Source organism: Gouania willdenowi, chromosome 21 (genome assembly GCF_900634775.1).
Source record: "Gouania willdenowi chromosome 21, fGouWil2.1, whole genome shotgun sequence".
NCBI lineage: Eukaryota > Metazoa > Chordata > Actinopteri > Blenniiformes > Gobiesocidae > Gouania > Gouania willdenowi.
The window spans coordinates 13982009-14007753 of NC_041064.1; the positions used below are offsets into that span (position 1 = coordinate 13982009).

The 25745-nt window shown below is 37.8% G+C and overlaps 1 protein-coding gene and 1 pseudogene across 2 annotated transcripts; one reads left to right on the forward strand and one right to left on the reverse strand.

The window, feature by feature from the left end:
• The window catches only part of LOC114455121 (disintegrin and metalloproteinase domain-containing protein 23-like), a 25172-nt pseudogene extending 5646 nt beyond the window's left edge, over positions 1 to 19526 (reverse strand).
• Positions 19527 to 23490: 3964 nt separating this feature from the next.
• LOC114455378 (G-protein coupled receptor 1-like) lies at positions 23491 to 25745 on the forward strand. Of its 2 annotated transcripts, none has more exons than XM_028436577.1 (3): positions 23491 to 23642; positions 24363 to 24473; positions 24576 to 25745. In XM_028436577.1, exon 3 carries the CDS (start codon positions 24583 to 24585, stop codon positions 25660 to 25662), a length of 1080 nt encoding a protein of 359 aa, XP_028292378.1. In that variant the 5' UTR covers positions 23491 to 23642; positions 24363 to 24473; positions 24576 to 24582; the 3' UTR covers positions 25663 to 25745. The 2 variants fall into 2 exon arrangements, with proteins under 2 accessions (XP_028292378.1, XP_028292379.1); XM_028436578.1 differs by having other exon boundaries at positions 24373 to 24473.

The window sequence follows — 25745 nt, forward strand, 5'->3', positions numbered from 1 at the left end:
CGGCTCTCTCTACAGCTTATATTAACCTTTATTTAGCTCGGATCATTCCATTAGTATAAATATCTCCATATGCATAGCAGTATTTACTTAAATCTGATAGGAATATGGCCAATATCACAACAACAAGAACAACAACAACAACAAAACAATATACTACCACTAAATAGCTTAATATGTGTGGACAAAATAAAGAGAGACACAGTTCATGATCATAAATGTATTTTCAGCAAAAGAGCCAAAAGAGCCCCAAGTGGAATCACTGATTTGGGGAGAAAAAAAAACACATAAAATAGCGCATTAGGAGTAGAATGCCGACGCACGGATCTGAGGCCAACATCGATGTATGCGTGCTATCTGGGTACCAAATTGGATGTTCTAAAGGGCTGGATTTGGTTACGGGGCCTTGAGTTTAACACGTGTGTTAGCCCTAAAGTACACCTTGTTTGCTTTTCAGGTAACAAAATGTTCCACAAAGACATCATTTGATGGAATGGAAAACACAAACAGAGCTTTCAGATAGGCATAAAATGATCTGCATTTCAATGGTGAAGATAAATAGAGTTAAAAGAAAAAAGGGAGAACGTAAAAGGTTTTTCAGAGAATAAAGAAACCAAACACAGAGGCTTAAGGGGGTGAATGTGACACAACTTCAGGCAGACAGGGAAATAAACAATGCTTAATTGCAATGTTTGAGAATGACAAGTGAGGGTGAGTGCTGACTGTAGCTGTGTGAGTGAGTGTTGGTGGTGGTCGGAGGGGCCGATGGCGCACTATGGCAGCTTCGCTTCCATCTGTGGCTACAATAGTAGCTTACCACCACTAAGTGTGGAGTGAAAGAGTAATCTCTTAATTCTGTAAAGCAACTTTAAGTGTCCAAAAAACTGCTATATAAAATTGATGTATTATTATTATTATTATTAGTAGATGCGTGTTCATTGACGTACCTGGTTAACTTGGCAGAGGTAGCCATCTTGTTTATGGAGGTTGGGTGGGCACTACAAAGTAACAGAAATAATTAAAATCCATCATGAACATGCATGTCATTGATGAGTGCAACACGAAAGCACCTGTCCAGAGTCTCCAGAGCAACTCTCTGAGATATCGCAGTCATTCACAGCGTAGCGACAACTGTAACCTCGCGGGTAAAACTGTCCGAAAACACAAACAAATCAATTAAAGTCTTGCTATGACAAGTATAAACTTTGAAATGCAGAAGTTTTGAAAAAGAATCACACCAAACATGTGCTATTGCAGCACGGTCCATCACTGCAGTGAGCTCCATTTGCGAGAGAGCATTTTTTGCAGCATTCCTTGTAGCAGTCCTGAGGGGGAAAAGAATGTTAAGCTTTAATCACATGGATTAAAAAAAAAAAAAGATGTAAAAGACGTATGCGGTGAGGTTTAGAGACACTTACGGATCTTGTTCCACAATCGCACTCCTCTCCCACCTCTACAAATCCATTCCCACAATCTGCCACCTCAAACAGCTGCCAAAGAGAAGACAAAGCAGCGTCAGGTCGGCTGGTTTGATTCAGACTAAGAAGCAGAGCTGTGTCTGTTTCACCTTCGTTGGTCTGTTAAACAGACACGAGCCGCCGCCTTTAAGCAGAAACTCTTTGTAGTCGGTGATGCTGCATTTGGAGAATCGATGTGGGTGTTGAACCCTGCACAAAACATCAGGGTTAGAGAGTTCAGTGGGTTCAACGTGAGCGATGAGTTAAACTAATGAGTATTCTAGTTTTATGCTCCCTGCGATAAATCTCATGCAACTTAGGAGGGATACATTACAACAGAAGACATCAATTTATTTATTTTACTATGTTCCCTGACATTTTTTATGCTTCTTAATTTACTTTTTATATTTCATGTTTTACGCCTTTGAATTTGTTTTGCATCTCAAATGTAGTTTTTTTTTTTTTTTTTATCTCATGTGAGTGCTATGTATTTTATTTTGGTCTGTAAAACTGTGGTTGTTTTAAAGTGCTTAACAAATAAACTTGGATTGGATTAGATTGGAACAAAACAAATGAAATAGAATTTGGCTTAGGAATGAGTTTAGAAAACCAATACAAGGACACCAAGCTTAAAAAAATAAACATTGGTACAGACAAAGGGGAGAAAAGGTTGCATCGACTACATTAGACAGAATATAAAACAACCACTGACATTGTTTAGCAAAACTTCTGCTTATTATTCACTTAATATTAATTATTTGTAATAAACTCAAGTAGCACAAGGTCATTTTTGCTTCCGACATTTATCTTTACCTACTAAACATTAAAGGTGCAGTCTGCAACTCTTATAAAAGTGACTTTTTGTCATATTTGCTAAAGCTGTCACTATGTATGGACAGCTTTACATGAAACTAGTAGTTTGTGTGAAAAAAACAGGCTCATTGAGTCCCCCCTGGTGCTCCTGCTGCCTTTGGCAGATTGCCAGAATGCACCGCGACCGAACAAAACAAACCAATCAGCGCCATCTTTTTTACAGTGTATGGTCTGGAGAAGTAGAAGATGGAATTGTTGACTTTTCTGCTTGAAAGGTAATTACTGCTGCTTGATTTACATTATGTTTGATTTGTATTGTTGCACTAGAACTCTGTGGTGCATGTGTTGTTGTGTGCGCACAGCAGCCTCCGTGTGGGCTGCTGGAAGTGACACTGAATTGTTGCTGCTGCTGAGGTGTGCACATTGAGAGAGAGAAGCACTGCAGTATATGCTTTTAACAGAGCATGTTATATTACTGTGATGTTGCTGTCGGGATAACGTTAGCTTGTTAGCTCCTCTGGGGGAGGGACTTTGGAAAGTTTGGAGGCAGGGCAAGAGAGCAGCGGGGCAGGAGGGGGAGAGAGGGATCCGACAGTTGCGGACTGCACCTTTAAGGTCCTAAAAGTTTAACCATGTAATTGTTGAAAATAGCTATTAAAAAAACAACTAAAAAATAGCATTAAAATGTACAAACAGCAATGGACAGACACATTTGAATTCTTCTGTGATGAACTTTCTAAAAAGGGACTTGGTATTAATAAAATATTTGATGCATCTATGAATTGATAACTAAAAACTGTTTAGCAAAAATAAAAATAAATTTCACTGAATTATGTTTTTTCTACACACAATATAATAACATTCATGCATTTCAAGATTTTAAAAATACTATTGTTGCAAAAATGGGATAGAAATAGTTTCTGCAAATCTAACGTGTTTTAGTGACTAAACCTGATAATATAGTGTACGACATTACCCATTGTCCTCCATGATGCAGCCATCCCACAGATTTACACAACCACACTCCTCTGAACAAGGGCGAGAGAATCCACAAAATGACAAAAGGAAAGAGAATAACACAAACAATCACTTATTGGAGAAAAGATGCTTAGAATACAACAAAAAGGATTTGTGAACAGCATTAGTCGGTGGATTTAGCACCTGATAGTGAAAGCTTTTTGCTGAACGAGGAGAATTCGCTCCCATTTTTCTCTCATGTAGTTTTGAAACTAAAGAAATTGCTGATTGCGAGCACTTTTTTTTTTTTTTTTTTTTACTGGAAGAGGTTGCAGTTTCTAACCTGGCAGCTGGTTTGACGATTCTGTCTCATTAACCGCTGTGATCTTAAATCTACGTAACCTCGACCTGAGACGAACCCAGCGGAGTCGATATTTAGCTGACTTTGCATAAAACAACGAGTCATTTGTCTTTCTGCCAAATCAATTTATTTAATCACACCAAGCAGAAAACATGTGTACATTAATGTTCAAATAAAACGTATATTCTCTGGTAATTAAGTACTAAAGGTCAGTTGGGAAAAATGTGTGTGCGGTGCTCAACTCTCTTTATTCATCTTTTATTCTGCAGAAAAGTACAGAAAATTGCAGCCCCACGAATACAGTCAATACAATGTTTATCACATTAATCAGCTACATCCTAAACAAAAGGAAAGACTGCTGAAAAACCTTTTTTTTTTAAACAAAAAATAATGTTTCTTAACTTAAATTTTCTCCAAAAGCTTCTAATGCAGAACTTAATCATCCACATTTTTTTTTTTCCTGTATTCAGACTTTGTGCAGTTTTAAGTTCCATTAATGATCGTTTGTTGCACTTAAATGGGAAGCTTTTTAAAACGGAAGACGTTATTGGGTAAAAAACCCATTCATCCTTTATTTGATTTTAATTTTGTTTCCCTTTGCATTCCTTACCTCCGTCACAACTGTGTATGTAGCCTTTTACTGCCTCACTTCAAATGCTTATTTCTTATTTGTATTATTAATTATTATCTTCCCCTTGTTTTAAAATGTATTTTATTAAGGTAAATTTAGATATTTATCAGTATATGACACGCAGCTCATGCGTTGTAGCTACTTTGGCTTCAACAAGCAGTTAATCTATGGTTGGCTCAGGATGAAAATTCTAAAAGAATAAGTAAATGTGTGAATCATATTACATCGTGGAACCATAACATCAAACTTAATGTCTGGCCAGAGCTGGAATTCATTTTCAAAAAGTGAACTTGGTTGAAAGAAACAACTAAAAGCATGGTAACACATTTAATACACAATATATCAAAATAAAATATTGTTTAATGCTTCCTGGTTAATATCACAGTGCCATTGATTTGTGAGTTTGGCCCTGAAAAGCGTGAGGTCTCTCAGGGATCTCTCTGAGGCAATAAAATTTTTTAAATTAAAATAAAAATAGCTGGGTTTCATGAATACTTCTCTTTGATGCTGGGTCCCATTGAATGCCCAGGTTCTGTGCCAGGCTCTGGGATAGAGAGCCAACCATGGACCAGGTAGTGCCATACTGAGGAAACAACAAGGAAAGGGATTTTCACCTAAAAATGATTGAACACACACGCACGCACGCACGCACGCACGCACGCACGCACGCACACAGTGGGTGTTTGACAGAAACTCTGACCTCATTGACTCCGACGCCACGGCTCACGGAGCACATGCCTCCAAAATACGCAGTGCTGCTTCTGCGGTAGTGGAAGGTCACATTTCTGCAGGAATGAAGAAGGAAAAACCAAGAAAACATGAACACATGTCAACTGAAATCCTCAGAGCGTGAGGTCAGACACAAAGTATCAATAACCAAACTCTCACTGTAAATATTCAAGAACCTAAACAGAAAAATGATGATATGAAACCATTAAATCAGTGGTTTTCAAACGTTTTTTGCTCAAGTACCCCCTTTCTCTTATTTCTGAGTACCGCATTTGTCCAACTACAACATTTTACTTAGAATTCTGTGAATAATAAACAACTGTAGAGCATAGTGATGGATATGAATGAGTGATAACGCATATTTAAAGAGTCTCATTTTGTAAATAAGTGGAATGAAGCTGTATTTAGTGCCTCCTGAATAGATTTATCTTTATAGTTTTTATCATTTCCTGTCACTCCAGCTTGGTGTGGGACCAAGACTGAACCTTGTATTTTCAGTTCATGTTCTAATCAAGGTCATTTTGTGTTGTTGGTTTTATTTAAATTATTTTTTCTCAGCGTGTGTGTTTTTGGTGTCGTTTCTCTGTTTCTCGTTGTGCATGTTTCTCTGTCATTTTTTGTGTATTTTGTGGTTGTTTGTCTGTTCTTTTTATCATTCAGTATATTTTTTCCCTTATTTTGTATGTTTTTGTGAGCTGCTGATAATATTTTGTATGATTATCATTTTAAACAAACATGATAAAACCCCATATTTCTAATGCTTTCATTTGTTAATTTGATCCTCTCTCTATCTCAAGTACCCCCTGCAGTGCCATCGCGTATCCCCATTTGAGAAACACTGCATTAGATTATACTTAATAGATTAAAAATGATGTCTTGGAAAATCATTATTAACTCATTAAAACAAAAGGAATATGTATCCCTAGTATTTTCCAGAATTAGATGTGAGTTTGGTTATTTATTATTCAAGTCATAAATTTAAGATACTATAGAATGTGTTACGTAGTACGTATTCTTTCCACCAACTGATTTAAGATGTAAACTAACCGAAACTTTAAAAACTCTTAAAAAATAAGAATACAAATTCTAAAGTTTGATGGGAAATTGATGAAATCCCGACTCACGAGAGAAGCTGCACAGAGTCAGCATGGTGCTTGATGCTTTGCTGTCTGTACTTGGAGAAATCTCGGAGCAATTCCAGCGGCCTCACACCGATGGGGATGTGATCCCTGTCCGTCCAGATCTCCACGGCAACAAGCACCACGCGTGTGTGAAGTTGGTCTTTGAAGATCTGTCGTAGATTATTCATCCGTAGTGAATAGAGACAATAAAAGACAAACAGAGGCGGCAAACATGAGAGAACGAGAGGTAGAAAAGGGAGAGAAGAAAGACACAACATTTATTTCATTCAGTTTTAGCTTTTGTTCTTTAAAAAAAAAAAAAAAAAAAAATATGTATTTTAAATTATTAGTAATTTACTGTAGTCATCAAAATTGTTAAGTTTCAATTTAGTGCCAAGTTGAATAAAACATAAGGGTTGGAATATGTGCATTTCTATATTTGGGGTCGCTTTTTAACAACAGCTTGATTTTATTGATTTTAAAATACAATTTTCCTCCAATGCTCTTAGAGATCAATTTACTGACCTGTCCTTCAGTACACATTCCATCACTTCTTGTTATTTAGTGGGAATTCTTCATTTTATATCTGCGTTGTTTGAGCTATTAACACCTGATCAACTGATTGGCTGAAAAAAGTCTTACAAACTGTAAAATGGCTGATAATCACTGAGCTATGGCCTTATCAGCGCAGGTGTGGATGTCGATAGCTGCAGACGTTTCGCGCACATTGATTCATAGACATTATACACGTAGACGCCACATCGACTGTGGAGGGACGCGTCAACAACGCCGCCATCTTGGACCAGTGGTGGTGGAGGCAGCGGTGCATGGACATTACGACAGAAAGAGTTATTTCTCAATCTCTAAGTAGAAATATTCGTTGCATTTTGAACCGATTTCCAAACTCTTTATTTTTTTAAAAACGTCACACATGTAGCTATGACACAAGGTGCTTGGATATATTTAAAAAGCTGGTTTTACCACTCAACACTTAATCTCCACACCCACATATTTATATGAATATCAATAATAATACAATAGTAGTATAATAATAATTGTCATAGCTTTAAACAATGTTGTCAATAAAAAACCTGAGCACATCTGAACGTTTTCTGGTTTATTTCTATCTATGTTATTTCTATCTATCTATCTATCTATCTATCTATCTATCTATATCTATCTATCTATCTATCTATCATGTCTGACATTTGTTACAAACAAACCCCGTGAAAATTGCTTGAGAATTGAGCGATTTATGACAACTTTAATTGTGTAAGCACATCACATCCTATACAGATGTATAACACTGGTCCAAGATGGCCGCCCTGTAGACGTACCGCTCTAGTGGGCGGCAGCAGTCGATGCGGCGTCTACGTATTATAATGTCTATGCTTTGATTGGCAGCCTTCCTTCTCCAACACACCTGAATGTGATTAGTAGTGGTTATAAAGCCTAGTGGCTGCTGCAGGATTACATTATCATTAGAATCAGGTGTGCTAGTGCATGGCACGAGTTGGAGACCACTGTTACACGCACACGCACACGCACTTTTCATTGGATTACACAAATCATACTCACACCATCAACAAGATTCACCACTGACTTGGCGAAATTTCTTGTGTGCTGCTTGTTCTTGTGTCGTTTAAACTGCAGACAGAGAAATACAGACAGGCTGAAGTGATGCCATTATGCACACAGGAAATACAGAGTTCGTACACCTTTCCAAAACTAGGTTGGATGTAATTTTGCTTTTAAAACAGCCTTAAATCATGTGGCATTGATGAAGTACTGTATTTTATGATCCATATGTTCCTTGTCCTGTATGTAATCCTTTTGATATTGTTTGTGTCTCACCTTGTTTTATTGTTAAGTGTGACATTTTCTTACATCAGCCGGTCTAGGGACAACAGATGGAAATTAGCTTATGGCTATAATCTGACATATTTACATTTCTTTTTAATGTTCATTGATATGTACTGTCCCTACTTAAATAAAAAAAATATATATGTGTACATATATATATATATATATGTTTTATTTTTTTTTTTTATTTATTTATTTATTTTTAAGTTAGGGTACTGGAAACCTTCCTCAGAGATTTAAGTCTATATTGACATAATGGCATCACACAGTTGCTGCACATTCATGATGTGAATTTCATGTTCCTTCACATTATACAAGATTATGGATTTTTATGTATTTTTTTTTCTACTTTCTATAATCCCAGACAATGTGAAAATTCTCTCAGACTTCTTACTACTACCTACAATGGATATTTTCGTCTTTTTTTGTACCATTCTTGAAAAAAACATCTTTTCGATAGTTTTCATGCCACACTGAACGGCACATAAATCATATTGTACTCATTTCACAATGTTTGATTTATTAATTTTGGTCAAATAAGTAAATAAGCAAGTAAATGAATGCAGGTGTATCTTATAGAGGGCAGGTCACGCTGCTTCAATGTAGGCTCTTGCAGTTCTTTAGTGCAGTGTTTCCCAACCAGGGGTACGCATACCCCTAGGGGTACGTGAGCACATTGCAGGGGGTACGTGGAAAAATTAAGAATTCATTTCCAAGATAATAAAAATATTCTCAGTCATTTCATAAAGTCCTTCAATGAAATGGTATGTGTATGACTTGTTTTTAAAATGTAAATGCCTGTTTAAAGATGACATATTCAAAGAAGCTCCTTTTGTGGTAAATGTCATAAAAGTTATATAAAACACAGGCAGGTTCATTATTTGTTTTGTATTTATTCATTTATATTACTTACTATTTTTATTTATTCTTAATTTTCTAATCTAATTTCAACTATTTTTCTTTAATAACAATATAATCCTAATATATTAGTATTAATAATACAGTATTAATACTACAAACGTTTACTATAATATTATTTCTTATACGGTATTTATCATTTTTATTGCCTTGAAGGCAACATCATTTTATGTTTAATTTGAGTTAAATAAGAAGATAATGCCTGAATATTAATTGTTCAATTTATGAAGATGAAATAAAATTATTGCGTTGAATATTCAGTTGTGCTATGTTCTACTTTTGGAGAATCATGAACACGTATGAGTGTGGGGGTACTCATGGTATGACAAAAAGGCTCAAGGGGGACCAAGACAAGAAAGGTTGGGAACCACAGCTTTAGTGAGATGACCTACCATACTGTGATCACTGACGATCATCACTTCCAAATACTTCCTCTTCAAAAACACTTCGAGGCATCTGAAATGACAAAGTGCTTCTGAGTCAGTTCTGTGTAGTCCAAAAACTCAGCCCTCATTTGGACGCGGGCACCTGTAGGTTGTTATTGTAAACACGTCGCACTGGGAGCACTGGCTGGATGAACTGAAGCAAATAAATGAGTTGTAGGAGAAGTGAGATCAGGGACTTACCGCTCGCTTTTTCCTGCGCTTCAGCCAGGATAAGTGATCCAGCTCTGAGATGAGCTGAGCCTCCACCACTGAAAACACACAGACAAACAATGTTGTTTGGTAGAATTCACTGTGTTCAGGCTGACACAATAAGAGTTTTTTCTACTTTTTGGGTGTCTCTGTGGCAAAATGTGAATATTTTTCCCTTGATGCATGTGACAGAACCACATTACTCTTGTGTTTTGACAATTCAAAAGTAATTCCCCATAGATTTCACAACATTATGTCACTTTACAGTCAGAATTTCTTTCTCATGCTTTATTTTTTTGGATAAATTCGATGTTTTCAAGTAATGAGAGGGTGTGGCAATGATGGTCAAGGGTGGAGGACCAGTGGAGAAGCTTATAGGAGATGCCAGAAATATAAATTTCACCATCGTCCTCTGAATCATGGCTCCATGGAAGAGAGGCTGTTTTTCTTATGTTATGAGGCCTTGCAGCTGTTTCCTGCAGGGACACAGGGAAAATAAGTGTGAAGTAATTACAGATCAGCCGAAAGTGGCTCCTCATACAAAACACTTTAAAATAAAACTGTAAGAACTACAAAATATATTATATATCTCGGTATATGTGTAGAAGTAAACAGAAAACAAAAAAGTACCAACAATAGAACTTGAGCAAATAATTCTGTCATTCAATAGTTGAGAATGTTATTGTTTTTAATCCTTTTTTCATTTACTTATTAACTTTGAAGGTTTTAATTTATGTATTCATATATTTATGTATCTCTATATTACGTAAGTATTTATTTATTTATTCCTCTTTGTCTATAAAAAAATTAATAACTGTAAATCAGGCTTAAAGAAGTTACTTTTTTTTTTTTAAATAAAAATTTAAAAACAACAACATTGTCATTTATTCAGTGTTGTAGTTCATGGCAAAAAAACTACAAAAATCCACCATGCTAATAGTGATGTCATGATAAAAAAAAAAAAAATCTAAAGATTAAACGAAATAAAACAACGTCCTGTTAGTTCATCTTAAAGTGAATAGCTTGAAACAAGTCAGATTATTATACTCCGAGATAAACGGATGTTCATTATGGTTTGTATTACACTCTAGGCATGCCTCGTTATATCATCTCCTTCCTTTAAAACAGGAATAACAGTAGAAACGAGGATTTCCTCAACCGGAAACAGTAGTGAGTGCTGTGTGTGGTGTGTGTGTGTGTGAATATCACACTCACTTGCAAAGGGAATAACTTACAATTGAATGAGTCTGTTGTAACGGCTCAATTACATACACATGGACTCCATCATCAAACATCCCGCTGCCAGGCAGAGAGGAGTAAATACAGAGTCAAAGGGGGGCAGAACAGTGTGAATGTATTAACGCTGAACCGTTACACGCTGCTGTTCACTTACTGCAACCCGTTGCAGGTAGATAAGGCCACATGGGAGTCATCCTTCCCTCTCACCTGGCCGTGGTAGTAACAGTGCTCACCACCCTGGAGGAGGAGACAGGACTAATGCAACAACACTGCAAAGCCATTCTAATGGTAGCAAAATACAGAGAAAACACAGCAGAATTAATCAGGAAACTCCCAGTTACTGGTATATAGGAATAAATACAGTATTAGATGTTTTTTGGATGTCTGAGGGAAGATTATGAGTCATAGAAAACAGACTTTTGCTTTTGTTTGTTTTAAGTGTGGGAAAGAAGACAAACATTTTTGTATACAGTAGATAGAAGTATTGTGCAGGATGTTGTGAATCTGGCCTGTAACCATCTGTTTTATTGCTGATGTTGAGTCAGTGTCTTGTAAGCCCATGTGGGCTAGGCACGCCTGTGCATGACACTTAAATAAAATCAGTCATCATCATCACCATCATCATCATCACCATCAGTAGTTATTATTATTATTATTTTTTTTTTGTATTATTATTATTATTATTATTGTTTTATCTTAAGTATTTTTGATTCTAAAATCAGGTCTGTTTCACAGAAATGTAAAGAGTACTGATATATTCTACTCATGTAGAAGTACTGTTACTTGATTGAAATTGTACTCAAGTACAAGTAAGTCATAAATAAAACACTCAAGTACAAATAAAAAGTACCTCAATAAATAGTACTTCAAAGTTACTAGGTACTTTCACCCCCCCCCAATGTTTATTTTTGGTACTAAATCTAGCCACGGCTCCCTTGCACACAGTAAACATCATTTTTATTGTAGTTTCACAATGTCTGTTGATCATTTTAAAACAAGAAATATATAATTTACTCAGTAGCGGTTGGGTGTAGAAATGTAACAAAATAACGTACTTAAGAACAAGTAAAATCACTGATTTAAAAATAAACTCAAAAAAGTACAAGTATCCATAAAAGCAACTCAATTACAGTTACATGAGCACTACTTACTTTCCCCTCTGCTGTTTCATAACAAAATCTAACTCTTTGCTGTGAATTCCTTCATCTATTCTACACTCACTGATCTATCAAGATGGTTATTTGCACTGTTTGTGACTCAGCATTGAGAACACTACTGTTCAACCACTCTCTACCTCTTTTTCCTTATTCTGTTAGACTTTACCCATCCCACCCTGCTCGGATACTGCAGAGTGCTTTCTCTCCTGCATGCCATGTGACTGGAGCTCCAGCAGGAGGCTGCAGGGGAGCAAAAAGCCTGCTGAATCAGCTACAGTGTGCTCAGCCCAGCCCTCTGCTATCTGAATCAGCAGCAGCAGCAGCAGGATCAGGCCCTCCTGCACACCTCCACATCCCCTACCTCTGCACTAGATCCTGGTTTGTTAAGAGAACCAGTTTATGCAAGTCCATCCATTTACTGACAAACACCTTTAAAACATTACTGCTGTTCATTAGTACAGGTTTCTCAATGGGGGTACGTGTACCCCTAGGGGTACGCGATGGCACAACAGGGGGTACTTGGGAGAGAGATGTGCAAACACGGCAGCAAGATTCATTGACTGCTGTGACAGGAAAAGGAACTCTAACGACCTCCAGCCCCCATAGACCCTACAGTCCCATTACATTTATGCATATATAGATAGTCTGCCCATGCATGCATGAATTAATACATATGTAGGTGTTTGTGTACATGTACTGTATGTATATATATGTATGTACTTGTACAACCGGACGCATATGTGTGTGTATATTAATATGTGTAAAATTCTGTACCTAACCTTTTCCCCTTTTGGAACATTTAGAACTTAATTGTACATTTTGCTCAATCTTGCATATATATATATATATATATATATTAAACGTGATCAAAAACTAATTCTAGAAAAAAAAGTCACCATAAATTCTTGATATCAAAATGGGGTCACGATCTTAAACAAGGTTGGGAACCACTGAACAAAATACGATTTCTTTCCACTTATTTACAAAATTGCAAAAAAGACGATTCTTTAAAATGTGTGTCATAACTCACTTATTCATTATTATGCTCTATAGTTGTTTTAAATAGATTTCTAAGCAAAATGTTTGTAGTCGGACAAGGGGGGTCGTTGAGTCAAAAATGTTTGACAACCACTGCACTCGTCGATGCGTCCAAACCTTTAGTGTGTAAATCAATTTTATTAAAAAAACCTACAAAATCAAATATTTTAATACTTAAAATTGAGTCCTTTGAGTCAATCTGTGGTGTATATTTACTGTGACTTACATATTCATAAACAGCAAGAAGAAATGCACCATTACCTTAGACAGAACAGGTTTCCCTCCTTCATAGTGGATCTCAACATAATCTGAAGACAGCAATTCACTGATAAAAAAATAAAAAAAGAGACTAGAATTAGTTACATATACAGTAGATATAAACAGACTGTTGGTTATTCAGTTACAGTAGTTAGTTGTATGACTTGCATCATGTGGCTTTAAACGAGCACTCGTCACCTTCGCATTCAAGCAAAAATAACAATAACTTTTGTAACAACTGTACCCAAGTAAGCATTGACAAATAAAATATATAGAGTAAGATTATATATGTGTGTTTTGAACAGCTATTTTTAAAAACTAAATTTGGTTTGTTGAAGTCTAAAAAAAAGTGGGTCGCTATTTAATGACCGTGGCAAAATATGGGTCCCAGAGTGAGATCAGTTGAGAACCGCTGATTTAGATAAAAGAAGGCACAGCTGTGTAGTGTAGCGGGTAAACATCTGTCTCGCAGACTCAGAGAATAACCAGGCAGCGTTATAAGTAGAGTTTGCGTGCTTTTCTTCTGTGAGTTTTCTTTCCACAGTCCCAAAACACACATGTGAATCGCACATAGATGTTTTCTAAATGGCAAAACTATACAAACACAGAACAATACCTCAAACATCGCAATGCAACAAAATCAAATTGGGAACGATTGGGTGTCTCGCAGTTGTACTCTGATCAAATTGACCCCAAAAAAGAGCATTTTTTACTCAGACTTGGAGTGTAAAACAAGTTCATTCACCTCGATGTTCCTCAGATTGAGAAACAGCACAAAACGAGAGGAACTGAAACCAGTGACCTGATCTAAAAAGCTGTCAATGATGCCTAATGTGATAAATGATCGCTAGGCCTGAGCTTCACCTTGAACATAACAGTCATCCCAGCAGTTCCCACAGCCTGAGTCAGCATCCCTCACCACACACACAGATGCTCGTGCACACACACACACACACACACACACACACACACACACAGACAGAGTGCCTGATAGCTGACTTCAAGAGGCTGGAGCTTTTGCCACAATGATGATTTTTTTTTTTTCTTTTGCAATCTTGCAAATCACAAGCTTCCCCTTTTCTGCGGACACAGAGCGTCATTCCATCCAAAAGCTTGGGATTTGAGCGTGACATATGTGGGGGGATGTTAAGCAGCTTGTAAGCAGGAAGTCTCCATTATGACAGAAGAATCGAGGCATGAGCAGAATCTCTTAGAGATGCCTGAGTGAAGAGCTATTTATAGCTTAACAAACCAGGCATGGAGTGTGTGCTGGTGTTTTGTAAGTGCATGAATATGAAGGCAGGTGTGTCTTTAAGAGTCCCGATAATGTGCAGAAACCACTACTAGGAGGATGTGGAAGAGTAAGTGTTAGATCTCAGAGCAGAGGAGAGGGTTAGGCCTATGAAGAGATAAATCTTATAGATAAAAGACTAGAAGATGTTCATTTCAAATCAAATACGTGACGTAAATCTGCACCAGAACCCAAACAACTGTTCTCACCCCAAAATAGTTCTCAGACAGGTAAACTGGCTCAAAATGAAGATCGCACAATCAAACCTTTTCACTGCTGTGAGGTTTAGATCAATCTTGCAGAGATTATTGAGTTAGTGTTGCATATTTGTTAAGTTTTTCTCTAATGAAAATGGTGTTTTTCAAATTGAATATTTCTGTTATCTTGTATATCAGCACTGTCATCTGGTGGAGAGCTTTGGATTTCAAACAAGAACACTCAGAGAGGACAAATCTCCACCAAGTGCCAAATATCCTCTTTTTTACAGATATTGGCAGTAATTTGTATCAGTGATGCTGATCATGGTACCATGATCATTCACACTTTAAAGCCTTGTAAGAAATGTCTATTCCCATTAATAAGCATAAAGTAGGTCCAAATGTACCCCCATTTTTTCCAAAAAAATGGGATAAAATGCACAATGCAGATCCAATTTGGTTGAATTCAGGAACCAACCTGAAATAACCGAGTCCAATTTGTTAAGATCAGTCAATTACAAACCAAGAGATAAACTTTTGAAATTACACCAATGATGAGAGACAGGTAATGTTTCATTAATGAATAATGAATCAGTAAATTCATCATGATCCCCAACAAAGTTTCATGGAATCTTCCATGATGTAAGGTCTATCTTTGGTAAAGTGTTCTCAAAATCTGCAGTCCACTGTGGGTGAACCCGCACACAAGAAAGAAAATGTAAACTCCCACGCGCTGCGATCAGATCAGCGAGGCCCAGGATCTTTGACGCAGCAATAGTGCTCATTATACCTCAAATGCCACAAAGGTTCATCCACACAGTTGGACAGAGTCCATTTAACATACTTCAACATCTCTATTTTTGGACTGAGAGAGAACACTGGAGCACCAGGAGAAACCAGTGTACCTCAGGTCCCCCCCCTCTGAGTCTCAACGTCCAGTTCAATATAAAATTACAGTCTCTAATTATACAAAATCCAGTTTTAAATCCTATTAAGGGGTTGGAAATTCAATCAGCCTTTCAAGCCTTTACCCAAGTGCACATAAAACCCTCATATATGTAGACTGGCTTCCTTAAGTAGGGAGATAATCAATATCATTGAGTGTAGAGGACACTGCGAGCCTAGCAGAGTTTGCAGACAACAGAATACTCATCAGTTTGCTCAGTTTTGATGCAGGCTTAATAAGCTTCATTGAAGATGACCGACTTCTGTGGTTCAGATGTTTTTCCCATTAAAAATTCTCTTTGTTTCGTCTTCCGGCAGCTGCTCTAAAGTTGGCTTCATCGCATGGAAAGCAGCATGCTAATATATTTATTGATTACATTAAATAATATGACACATTTTGGATAAGTTAGCATTAAATACATAATTAATTTGCTGAAGAAAACTGAGACATTTCGCCCCAGTCGTGACTGATGATGTTTGTGTAAAAACAACGTAAAATTATCCAAACTCTTGATTCTTTTTTTCCCCCACAATGCTGTTTTAGGGTTCCCTGCAGTTTAACTTTTGTAACAGCATAAACTCAACAAAGTCAACCAACCTGAACTAGAGCATCAGAACTATAAAATGCATCAAAGCTTTCCTCTCATAATCCTTTTAATATTCCACACAGCACCACATAATGTTTTGCATATTAACTGTAGTGAGGAGTGTCAATGCGGACAGCAGAAGGCTTTAATGCAGATGCTCTTCAAATAATCAGCATGGGAAAGGAAAATTGAATTTTGCACATTTTCAATTATCTGGTGTCTTGATAACAAACAGAAGTTGTATCTCCATTTACATCACAGTTACTATTTCCTGTATGACAAACATGAGCAAGAGTAAGTTCTGCTAATAAAAAAATAACTTACTTGTTCAGTGATAGATCTAGTACAAATCTTGTGCCAAATGCTTCTAATTGGAAACTGACTTGGGCGAGATGTACGTCCTGTGAGAAGAAAAACAAACAGTAAGTGCAGATGAAAACCAGATGAGAAATAAATCCCACAGTCCCAACTAGTCAGTTTCAGAACTAAAGATTCCTATTGGATGGCAGACGAAACGTCTGCAACCAGAGCCATGTACTACGAAGCTGGATTTCCTCTTATTGATTTAACTTCTGGGATTAAGACTGTGTGTTCTGTGCTACGACCAGGGTGAATCACCATGGTAACTTATGCTGAACGGATAACCTGCTCCGGAGCAGGTTATCTTATGGATAGGAGGTCAGCGAGTAAATAACTAAGAAGTTCCTATTGGTGCATGGATTGTAAGGATTGTGCTCAACGACCTAGCGAACTTTCATAGGTACTTATATGCACTTTACATATTCCACCTGCCCACACATTTAATCAAAGAGGAGTTTGATGCCATAGCAGGTCAGATTATGTAAAATATAAATAATGTACATACTTGTACATAATGTACAATGCTTGAAAAGGTTGACCTCTAACTACAGAAACATGGATTTTCATGTTTAGGCAGAATTAATGTGGAATTATCTGTGCTATAATAAAGTGAAACTGACTCATCAGAGCGATTATTTAATATTGTATAATCTCATGAGTTTACACATAAACAAATTGGAAATTTTCTGCCAGCATTCCTTTCTGGGTTTCGCTGCAGCATCAGTTTCCATTATACTTGGAAATTGGCAAAATCTAAATTGCGCAATAAAAACTGGTAATGGAAACACTCAAATATCGCAAAAAATATTTTTCGCTTTCATGAGGAGGTATTTCAGACGTTTCACTTTTGAAATGTAATGAAACACTTTTTTCGCAAAAACACGTCACAGCAGACGTGACGTACCTGGTCACATGACCACTTCTCTCCGAGTAAACATGAGGTGGTACGTGTAGACAGAAGAGGAGACCGGGACATTTCTTAGCATTATACTTAAAAAATATTACTGCCACATTAGACATGAAACAACAAAGGAATATGGAGTGTTAAAAGGAGGTTTTGAGCGTCCATCTTCCTGCGCCGAAGTCTCGCGGGATGATATTTACCGGGGTTGCCTCTACTTTTCTGCACGTGCATCGCGAAACATAAGGTCACATCGGGTCGCATTGATATAAGTCTATGGGTCAGGTTAAGAACCAAAATCATATTTACCTATTTGCTGTTGTGACGCGCTGCCTTGTTTCCGTGCACAGTTCCGCATTCACTTTGATTGACAGTCTCAAAACAGGAAGTCAAAGCCTATTAGCTGGGCGATCACAGCACTCATTTCCATTTGTATAAGGGTCTCTAGGACGAAGGTGGAACTTATATACATTAATGTATATGAATGACCACTGGCAGTAGACCATAGTAAAAGACTAGTTAGCATTTCAAAAGAATCATACATAAACATAGATTTCTCAGAAACTCCAGATATGAGCTTTAAGGTAGCGTGTTGATAACCAGCTTCGTAGTACAGCTGCTCTGTGATTGCAAATGCCTGGTTAGGTCAAGCCAGCTAATGGAAAGATGTTCCGGATATGTTCATTCAGCTTTGTAGTACAGGGTCCAGATGCCTCAGCTAATTTAGCAGAATCACCATCAGTGCAGATTTTGAAGGACATAAACACTCTCTGCCCCAGGCCTGCACCTGTGTCATATTGAGGCTGTCAAGCATACTAGAAAAAGTTGAAAAACAGTTCCTGAGCTTAGAGCAATAGGACTAACTTTCATCATGTCTTATTGTCCATCATGTTTCAGCCTGAGCTCACCTGGCTCTCCGTAGCTTGGTTCCTGGATCTAGTGTTAAGGTCATGGTAGGTGCTCTCCGAGTCCTCGTTTAAGTAGAAGATCAACCGCGATGGGTAGGTGATCACATGTTCCACTGAAGAGTGTGTGCTGTTGTCTGTGAGGGGTGCTGCAAAAGCCTGTTGCTTCAGCAGCACAGGCACTGCGTCCCTCTCAACCTTGTCCTCTACTCCTGGAGGAACTGCAAAGGAATTGACACCATACAGATATCAAGAACCTGACTGCGGTACACACACAATTACACACACACACACACACACACACACACACACACACACACACACACACACACACACACACACACACACACACACACACATTCAAAACCAACTGTCATCCTTCCTATTCCACTTGTCAAATTAAGGCATCGCTAAACACATTAGCTTTTCTGAAATTTCATGACACACTGCAGCTTCGTATGTTATCTACTGTAATATACAGACAAGTGTTGAACACACAGAAATATGATGTGCTTTCATTTAACAGATGTGATGCGTTGCATTCATACATCTTTTAAAGATGATATCCCCAAACATTCAAAACAACCACACACATAAGGACTCAAAAGCTCCATCATGATGAAGTAATTCCCATAATCAGATCAAAATCAGTATTTTCTGACAACATGAACAAAAGATGCTGTTGTCTGCCCTCATGCAGCACCCACTGAGGACGCAGAATATTAAATGTATTGATTCCCAGTGGTTTATGGGCGTAAATCAAAGGCGAATGCAGTAAATCGTCAGATGATATGATAGCCAAGCACACAGAGGGAAAGTGAAAGGTGTTTCCTCCCAGATCAAAGTGACACAGAGCACAGCAGGCTGCTAGGATACGTACCGGATGAAGCTAGTGATGGAAGCAGCCAGGGCGAGAGGACGCTGACGAGCGAAGTGGTCAGAAATATCAAATGCATGATTCATATTTGATCACCTAAGATCACGTTATCAACACATCAACGCGGTAAAGAGCGGGCGGCCCATCGCGGATGTGCCGTAGAGGTGTGTTCTGTTCTCTTCATGGATGTAGAGCTGATGCTGGAGCTGATGCTGATGCTGCTGCATTAGAGGCTGAGGAAGAGGAGGGGCTGGATGAAGGCGGTGTCCACGCGCAAGTCCTGCAAGAAGACAACCAGCAGCAGCAGCAGCAGCAGCAGGCTCCTCCCCCATCAGCTGGAAAACTCACCCTCTACCCCCCTGCTGGTGTACCCGGGTCCGGTGGTACTGTGTGTGCACCACAGCACCAACATGCATGGCTAAGGCTAACCTTAACAAAAAGCTAAAGTAAAAGCTGGAGCGAGCTCAATTTAACTTAGTTTTCCACCATTCTATTCATGTAGAACTAGAGCTGGGACGAGAAACAGAGCTCACGATACGATAAACGATAATGTGCTTCCAATGACAGTATGTTTCAAAAGAGGGGGAAAAAATCAGTTGGATGAACAATAGGAATATAAAAAAAATAATATAAACTACACAAAATCTTTTAATTTTGCTAATTAGCCAGTAATCCAATGTTTTTCAACCTTGAGGTTGGGGCCCCGTGTGGGGTCGCCTGGAGTTTAAACTGGGTTGCCTGAAATGTCTAGTAATTAATAATAATAATTTAAAAAAAATACATATTAATGTATATTTATCATATATTATTATTATTATTATTTTAAACACAATTGGTATTCTATACTTTCATTTTGTCTCCAATCTTATTTAAAATGCTATATATATATATATATATATATATATATATATATGAGCTGGCACAGCTTGTCACTAATCCTGGCTACTCTGTATGTGTAATACAGTATAACACACATGATCAAAAACTAATTCTAGAGAAAAAAAATGTCTTTAGGGTCACCAGAAATTCTTTATATCAAAATAGGGTAACAATCCAAAAAATGTTGGGAACCACTGCAGTAATCGTTAAACTTACCAAAAATGCCAGAGGATAGTAATAGTGTCCTTAGTATTCTATACGCTGGGGTACCCTGGTTGATCAAATCGGACTGAAATTGGGGGAAGAGTAATCAAAGCTCTGTTCTATAATATTAATGAAGTACATGGAAAACAATGATAACGTCCTCACTAATAAGACCATGTTTTCCTATTTAAAGTGCCACGTTGCAAATAGAATAGACCAAAATTAAAACCAAATCATGTCATCATCATTGCACACTTCTTCGACAGAATGTTGCGTTAATATGAATGAAGTATAGGAATATGGTGGATAAAATGTAAAAATATATTTTATATTGCACTGAATATATAATAAACATGTTCATAGTTGATATGTTTCAAAGTTTTTTCATTGATCAAATTCATTACATGTTATTGTTATACATTTTCTTTTGGGTAATCAATAGAATTGTAAAATTGTTTAGTTTTTTTGTTTTTGTTTTTAACAAGCAAAAAATAATAAAGGGGATTGGGATCCAAATTAAAGATTATACTTAGGCTGAGCACAAACTAGTCTTTTCCTTTCTATGGTAAAATGTTGTACATTCTAAGATCTGGTCTCTGTCGTGTCTTTTGGGAATTACCTGAATAGAAAAACAAATCCCATCATCATCACTGAGATTTCAGCTTGTTGATTCATAGTTTCAGCACAGTGTAATTGGAATTTCAAAAATCTGCCGATGACCAAAGACCAGAGGCTTTACGCTGTATCTGGGATCTGTGGAACTTGACAGACAGATGTGATAGCTGGGTACACGGCGTCGGTTTCTTTCAGGTTTGCAAAATGCATGTTGACGTTAGAATGCTCCTGAGAGAAACATTAACTATATACCAACAATGAATGGATTTTAATAAACACTTTCATTTTAATTACATTTTTTTCTTTAGCTTTAGTGCTCTCCCACAAAACCACAATCAATTCTAAGTTTGTATGAAAAGATCAAAACTACGAGAGGCTGGAAACATCATCAGGTCAGGGACACCATATAATATGTTGCATTGCATAGTTTTTCCACTATGAGATTACTTGTGTAATTGTTTTGGTGAAACTATAACACACAGTCATACAGATCTATTTCTGGACTCACTCACCACCCGCTGGAGCAGAAATTGGTGGTCATCATGGAGAACCCTCGATCATGAGGCCCAGAAGGCTTCCAAAGAAAAGAAGGAATTAAAAAAACAGAAGCAGAAGCACAACAAATAATCCATATTGTATTCTCCTTCTGGACATTAATCACGTAGGAAACAAGAGGAGGGGAAAAAACCAAGGAAAATCAGAGCAATAGGATTAGTCTCCAAGGTGCAGACATGGTGGAGAAACTCTGGAGGATCGATAGCAATCACCCCAGGCTTGTGTAACTGCAATGGACTGCATCTAAAGGACAACATACTGTACCTCATGAACACAAAGAAATGTCTTTTATGTAGCAAAAAATTCACAACCCATTAAAAATAATAAATATAACAAAAAGAAAGCAGCCACATTTAATAGTCCACAGTGATGTCCAGATACTGGCCAGCATAGATTATTGACTTCAAACAACATTGGTCCAGTATTACCAACTCTTTAAGGGGAGACTGGGTAACTCTTGTCTTCAAATGCTTCTTAAGTCCTGCTTAATATGTATTTCTCACAACTTCTACATGCTTTCCTCCAATGACTGTCATCTGTAAAAGGCCTGATAACAGGCTAGTCACTGCAGTCAGGGGCGTTACAGCAAATATGTAAATAAAACATGCAGGACAGCAGCCCTTTATGACTGGAATACACCTTTGCTTTGTGTCATAAGGTCCTCTACTGTATCTAGCAGACACCGAATACATTTGTCAGCCTTAAAGGTGAGCTATTGAATTTTGAGTAGTTTCTTCGTCCGATAGTACTCAAAATAAGTACAACTACTACTGTAAATCAACCACAAATAATAAAAAAAGTACTTTTTAAAGCCAGTGAGACAGCCATCGTACTTTACAGCACTTATCATAAACAGCGCCGGTTTTACAGTTTAAATGATCAACTTACGGAGTTACTAAAGGATGAATTCACCCAGAATATAGGCATATTCAAGAAGTTAACCACTTTCATTTTGCCCCAGGAAGTTGAGGAAGTGTACTCCAGGGACCCCCTCCCCCCAAACGGAGCGCTCTCAAACAGCTGGATTATACAGGGTATTAAAATGTAAACCTCTTCCGCTTGATTTATGTCATGTTTTGACCAAAACCCCGGCACAGATATGTAATTTAGACCACAGAGAACTGTTTTAAAAGTTGAAAAATTGGTATAACTTGTCCCCGTTATTAACGGTTATTGGTTAAATGGCCAAATTGAATTGGAAATTTTCCCATTCAAACCTATTGGAAGAGTAAACATGCTACCCCTTGCTGTTAGTAGTATTAATACAGTTCACTGTAGTAATAATACTGACTCTGAGGGATTATATTGACTCCAAAGCGTTTTACTGAATCTGACGGGTTATACTTATTCCGAGGGGTTCAGTTTATGTATATGCCTACTTGCTATTTCTTTGGAAATGCAGTTTTTCTACTGTAGTTAGAAATTGATTTACAAATGTTACAAACCAGGTTTGTGGAGTAGAGCATAAAGCATGAGCAGTCATCAATAATAAAATAAATAGTAAACTAATAATTATTTTTTTCCTGTCAAGGATTTGCAATTGAAAATAAATAAATAAAAGTGTTTAAAAAATAAATAAATAAATAAGAAAGAAAGAAAGGGAGACCTAATTTTGAATTGGCGTCCCACCCAATAATAATAATAATAATAATAATAATAATAATAAATAAATAAGCTAAATAAATAAAATAAAAGACAGCTTGTGACGCTTCCTTTTGGAACAAAGGAATCCCTGCTTTAATGTGAACGACTTTCCCAGGATACCCAGCAGGGAAGCGTGTGCTGCAGTGCATTGTGCATACATGCTGTAGTTATGGAAGCAGCCTCAATGAAAGAAGCATTCTTGTTTCCGTGCGGCTGACCAATAACTCGCTGCAGTCACTGTTGACGCGTCAGCCTGACGCACCCGCCGCACATCCAAAGCCCTGCGAGGATCAGTGCGGAGTTTACTTTGGATGGACTCACGGAAAGACTCGCACACAAGCGCACACGCCAAACGACTTTAGGGCGAATAGGAGCTCACTTTGGGGAGACTTTTTGGTGAAACGGAGGGAAGGAGAGCAGACGACTGGAGCTGCTGGAGTTCAGCTTCAAATATTTCTAAAAAAAAAAAAAAAAAAAGAAAGAAAAAAGGAGAGGGCTGATATTTAAGGTGAGCAGTTTGACTTTAAATTTAAGGTTATACAGTGTTTTATACTTCGCCCACATATGTTAGATCTATTCTCAAGCTGGATATTTATATCAAAGTCAGCATCTGTTAAGTTCATGCAAAGACCCAAATCCCATTTAATTTTGTAATAGAACATCTTGCAGCTTTATCCTCTAAGTTTTTCTCCAAGGAAATAACTTTAATCACTTTGATGACAAATTCAAACCATGCTGTCTATATTTTTCCAATAAAATTTTTTTTTCTCTATTTGTCTATTCTATATTAGAATATTTCAATTCTAAGTTTAATTCCAATTTGGTTTTCAGAGTGTATAAATACCGTAACTTGCTTACACACATGGCTTAAACAAAGCTAGAAATAACTCTTGAAAAAACAAGTGCCTTGCTTACTCAACATTCTCCACAGACCACAGATTTGTGCTTAACACTTCTCTTTCTCTGACTAGACTGTAGCATTCATCACGAGCCCTGATTGTGATACATGTGCATGTCTCCCACTCCATATTTTTGTTCAGTTTTTGTTGTTTTCATCAACCAAAAAAAAAGGAAGGAAGGCAGAAAATCCTCTTAAAATTACAATTGTTGTTTTTGTTGCCATGCAAAAAACTAAAGTTGTCATTTACATTTTAGATGTTCACCTGCTGTATAAAAACTTGTGTTTAATGATGAAATGATGTGTTGATTTCCATTCTTTAACTGTCAGTGTTGCCCAGGACACACCCTATTCCAACTTCAACACAGGAAGTGTATGACCATCAAGTGGGAAGAGACGTGCTGTCTGGATTCGTGTGGGGAACAGTCTGGGAAAACGGAGGTGAAAACATGAATTACAGGGGGAAGATAACATGCAAGCATTGTTGTGAGTACATACTGTCTTACAGGAAAACCTCTTATCACGACGCCTCTCTTTCTACAGATAAACAATGGGCGACACAGGCGAAGACTACGGGAACTATTCCTATGAATACTACCTGGATTATGGTGATATGGAGGAACTTAAAGTGGCCCATTCACAGACGGCGGCCATGCACGTCATCTCCGTTGTTATCTACATTATTTCCTTTGTGCTTGGTTTGATTGGAAACGGGACAGTTATTTGGGTGACGGGATTTAAGAGTAAAAAGACTGTCACCAGTGTTTGGTTGCTCAATCTCGCCATTGCGGACTTTGTATTTGTCCTTTTTTTGCCCTTCTACATTGATTATATACTCAGAGATTTCCACTGGGACTTTGGTGTGGTCATGTGTAAGCTTAACTCCTTTGTGTCTGTGATGAACATGTATGCCAGTGTGCTCTTTCTTACAGTACTCAGTATAGACAGGTATGTCTCTCTGGTTCATATGAACTGGTCTCAGAGGTACCGGACGATTGAGAAGGCCTGGGTCGTGTCCACCTGCGTTTGGGTTTCAGCTGCATTCATGAGTTGTCCTGCTCTGATTTTTCGCGACACCATGCGTGTACATAACAAAGTGGTGTGTTTCAACAACTTCCACACGCAGAGCGCTCACACAGCGGCCACGAGACACATCGCCATCGTGGCCGTCCGCACCACGGTCGGCTTTCTTCTGCCGTTTACTGCTATTTGCGTAACAGGTATCCTCATGACAATCAAAGTCAAACAATCGGAGGGTTCAGTTCGCTGGTCTAGCTTCTCCAAAACTGTCACTGCAGTAATCCTGGCCTTCTTTTTGTGTTGGGCTCCTTTTCACACGTTTAGCTTGATGGAGTTAAGCATACATTCCACTTTTTACCTCCACAACACACTGAAAGCTGGTTTTCCTCTTGTTACCAGTTTAGGCTTTTTCAACAGCTGCATCAACCCTTTGCTCTACATGCTGCTGGGCAAGAAAGTGCGTCGCATCCTGAAGCACTCATGCATGAATATAACTAAGAGTTCACTAAGAGAACTTAGTCTGTCAATCTCCGCCACGGAGATGGAGTCCGTTCCAGGAGTTCAACTTGAAAGTGCCCGAGAGGAGCCTGTGGCGTCATCTGCACTATGATTACAATCATCCCCTTACCGCATACCTCGAAAATGTTTATGTTTCCATTTTAGTTTAAACAAGTTACTTCTAGTCCATCTGTC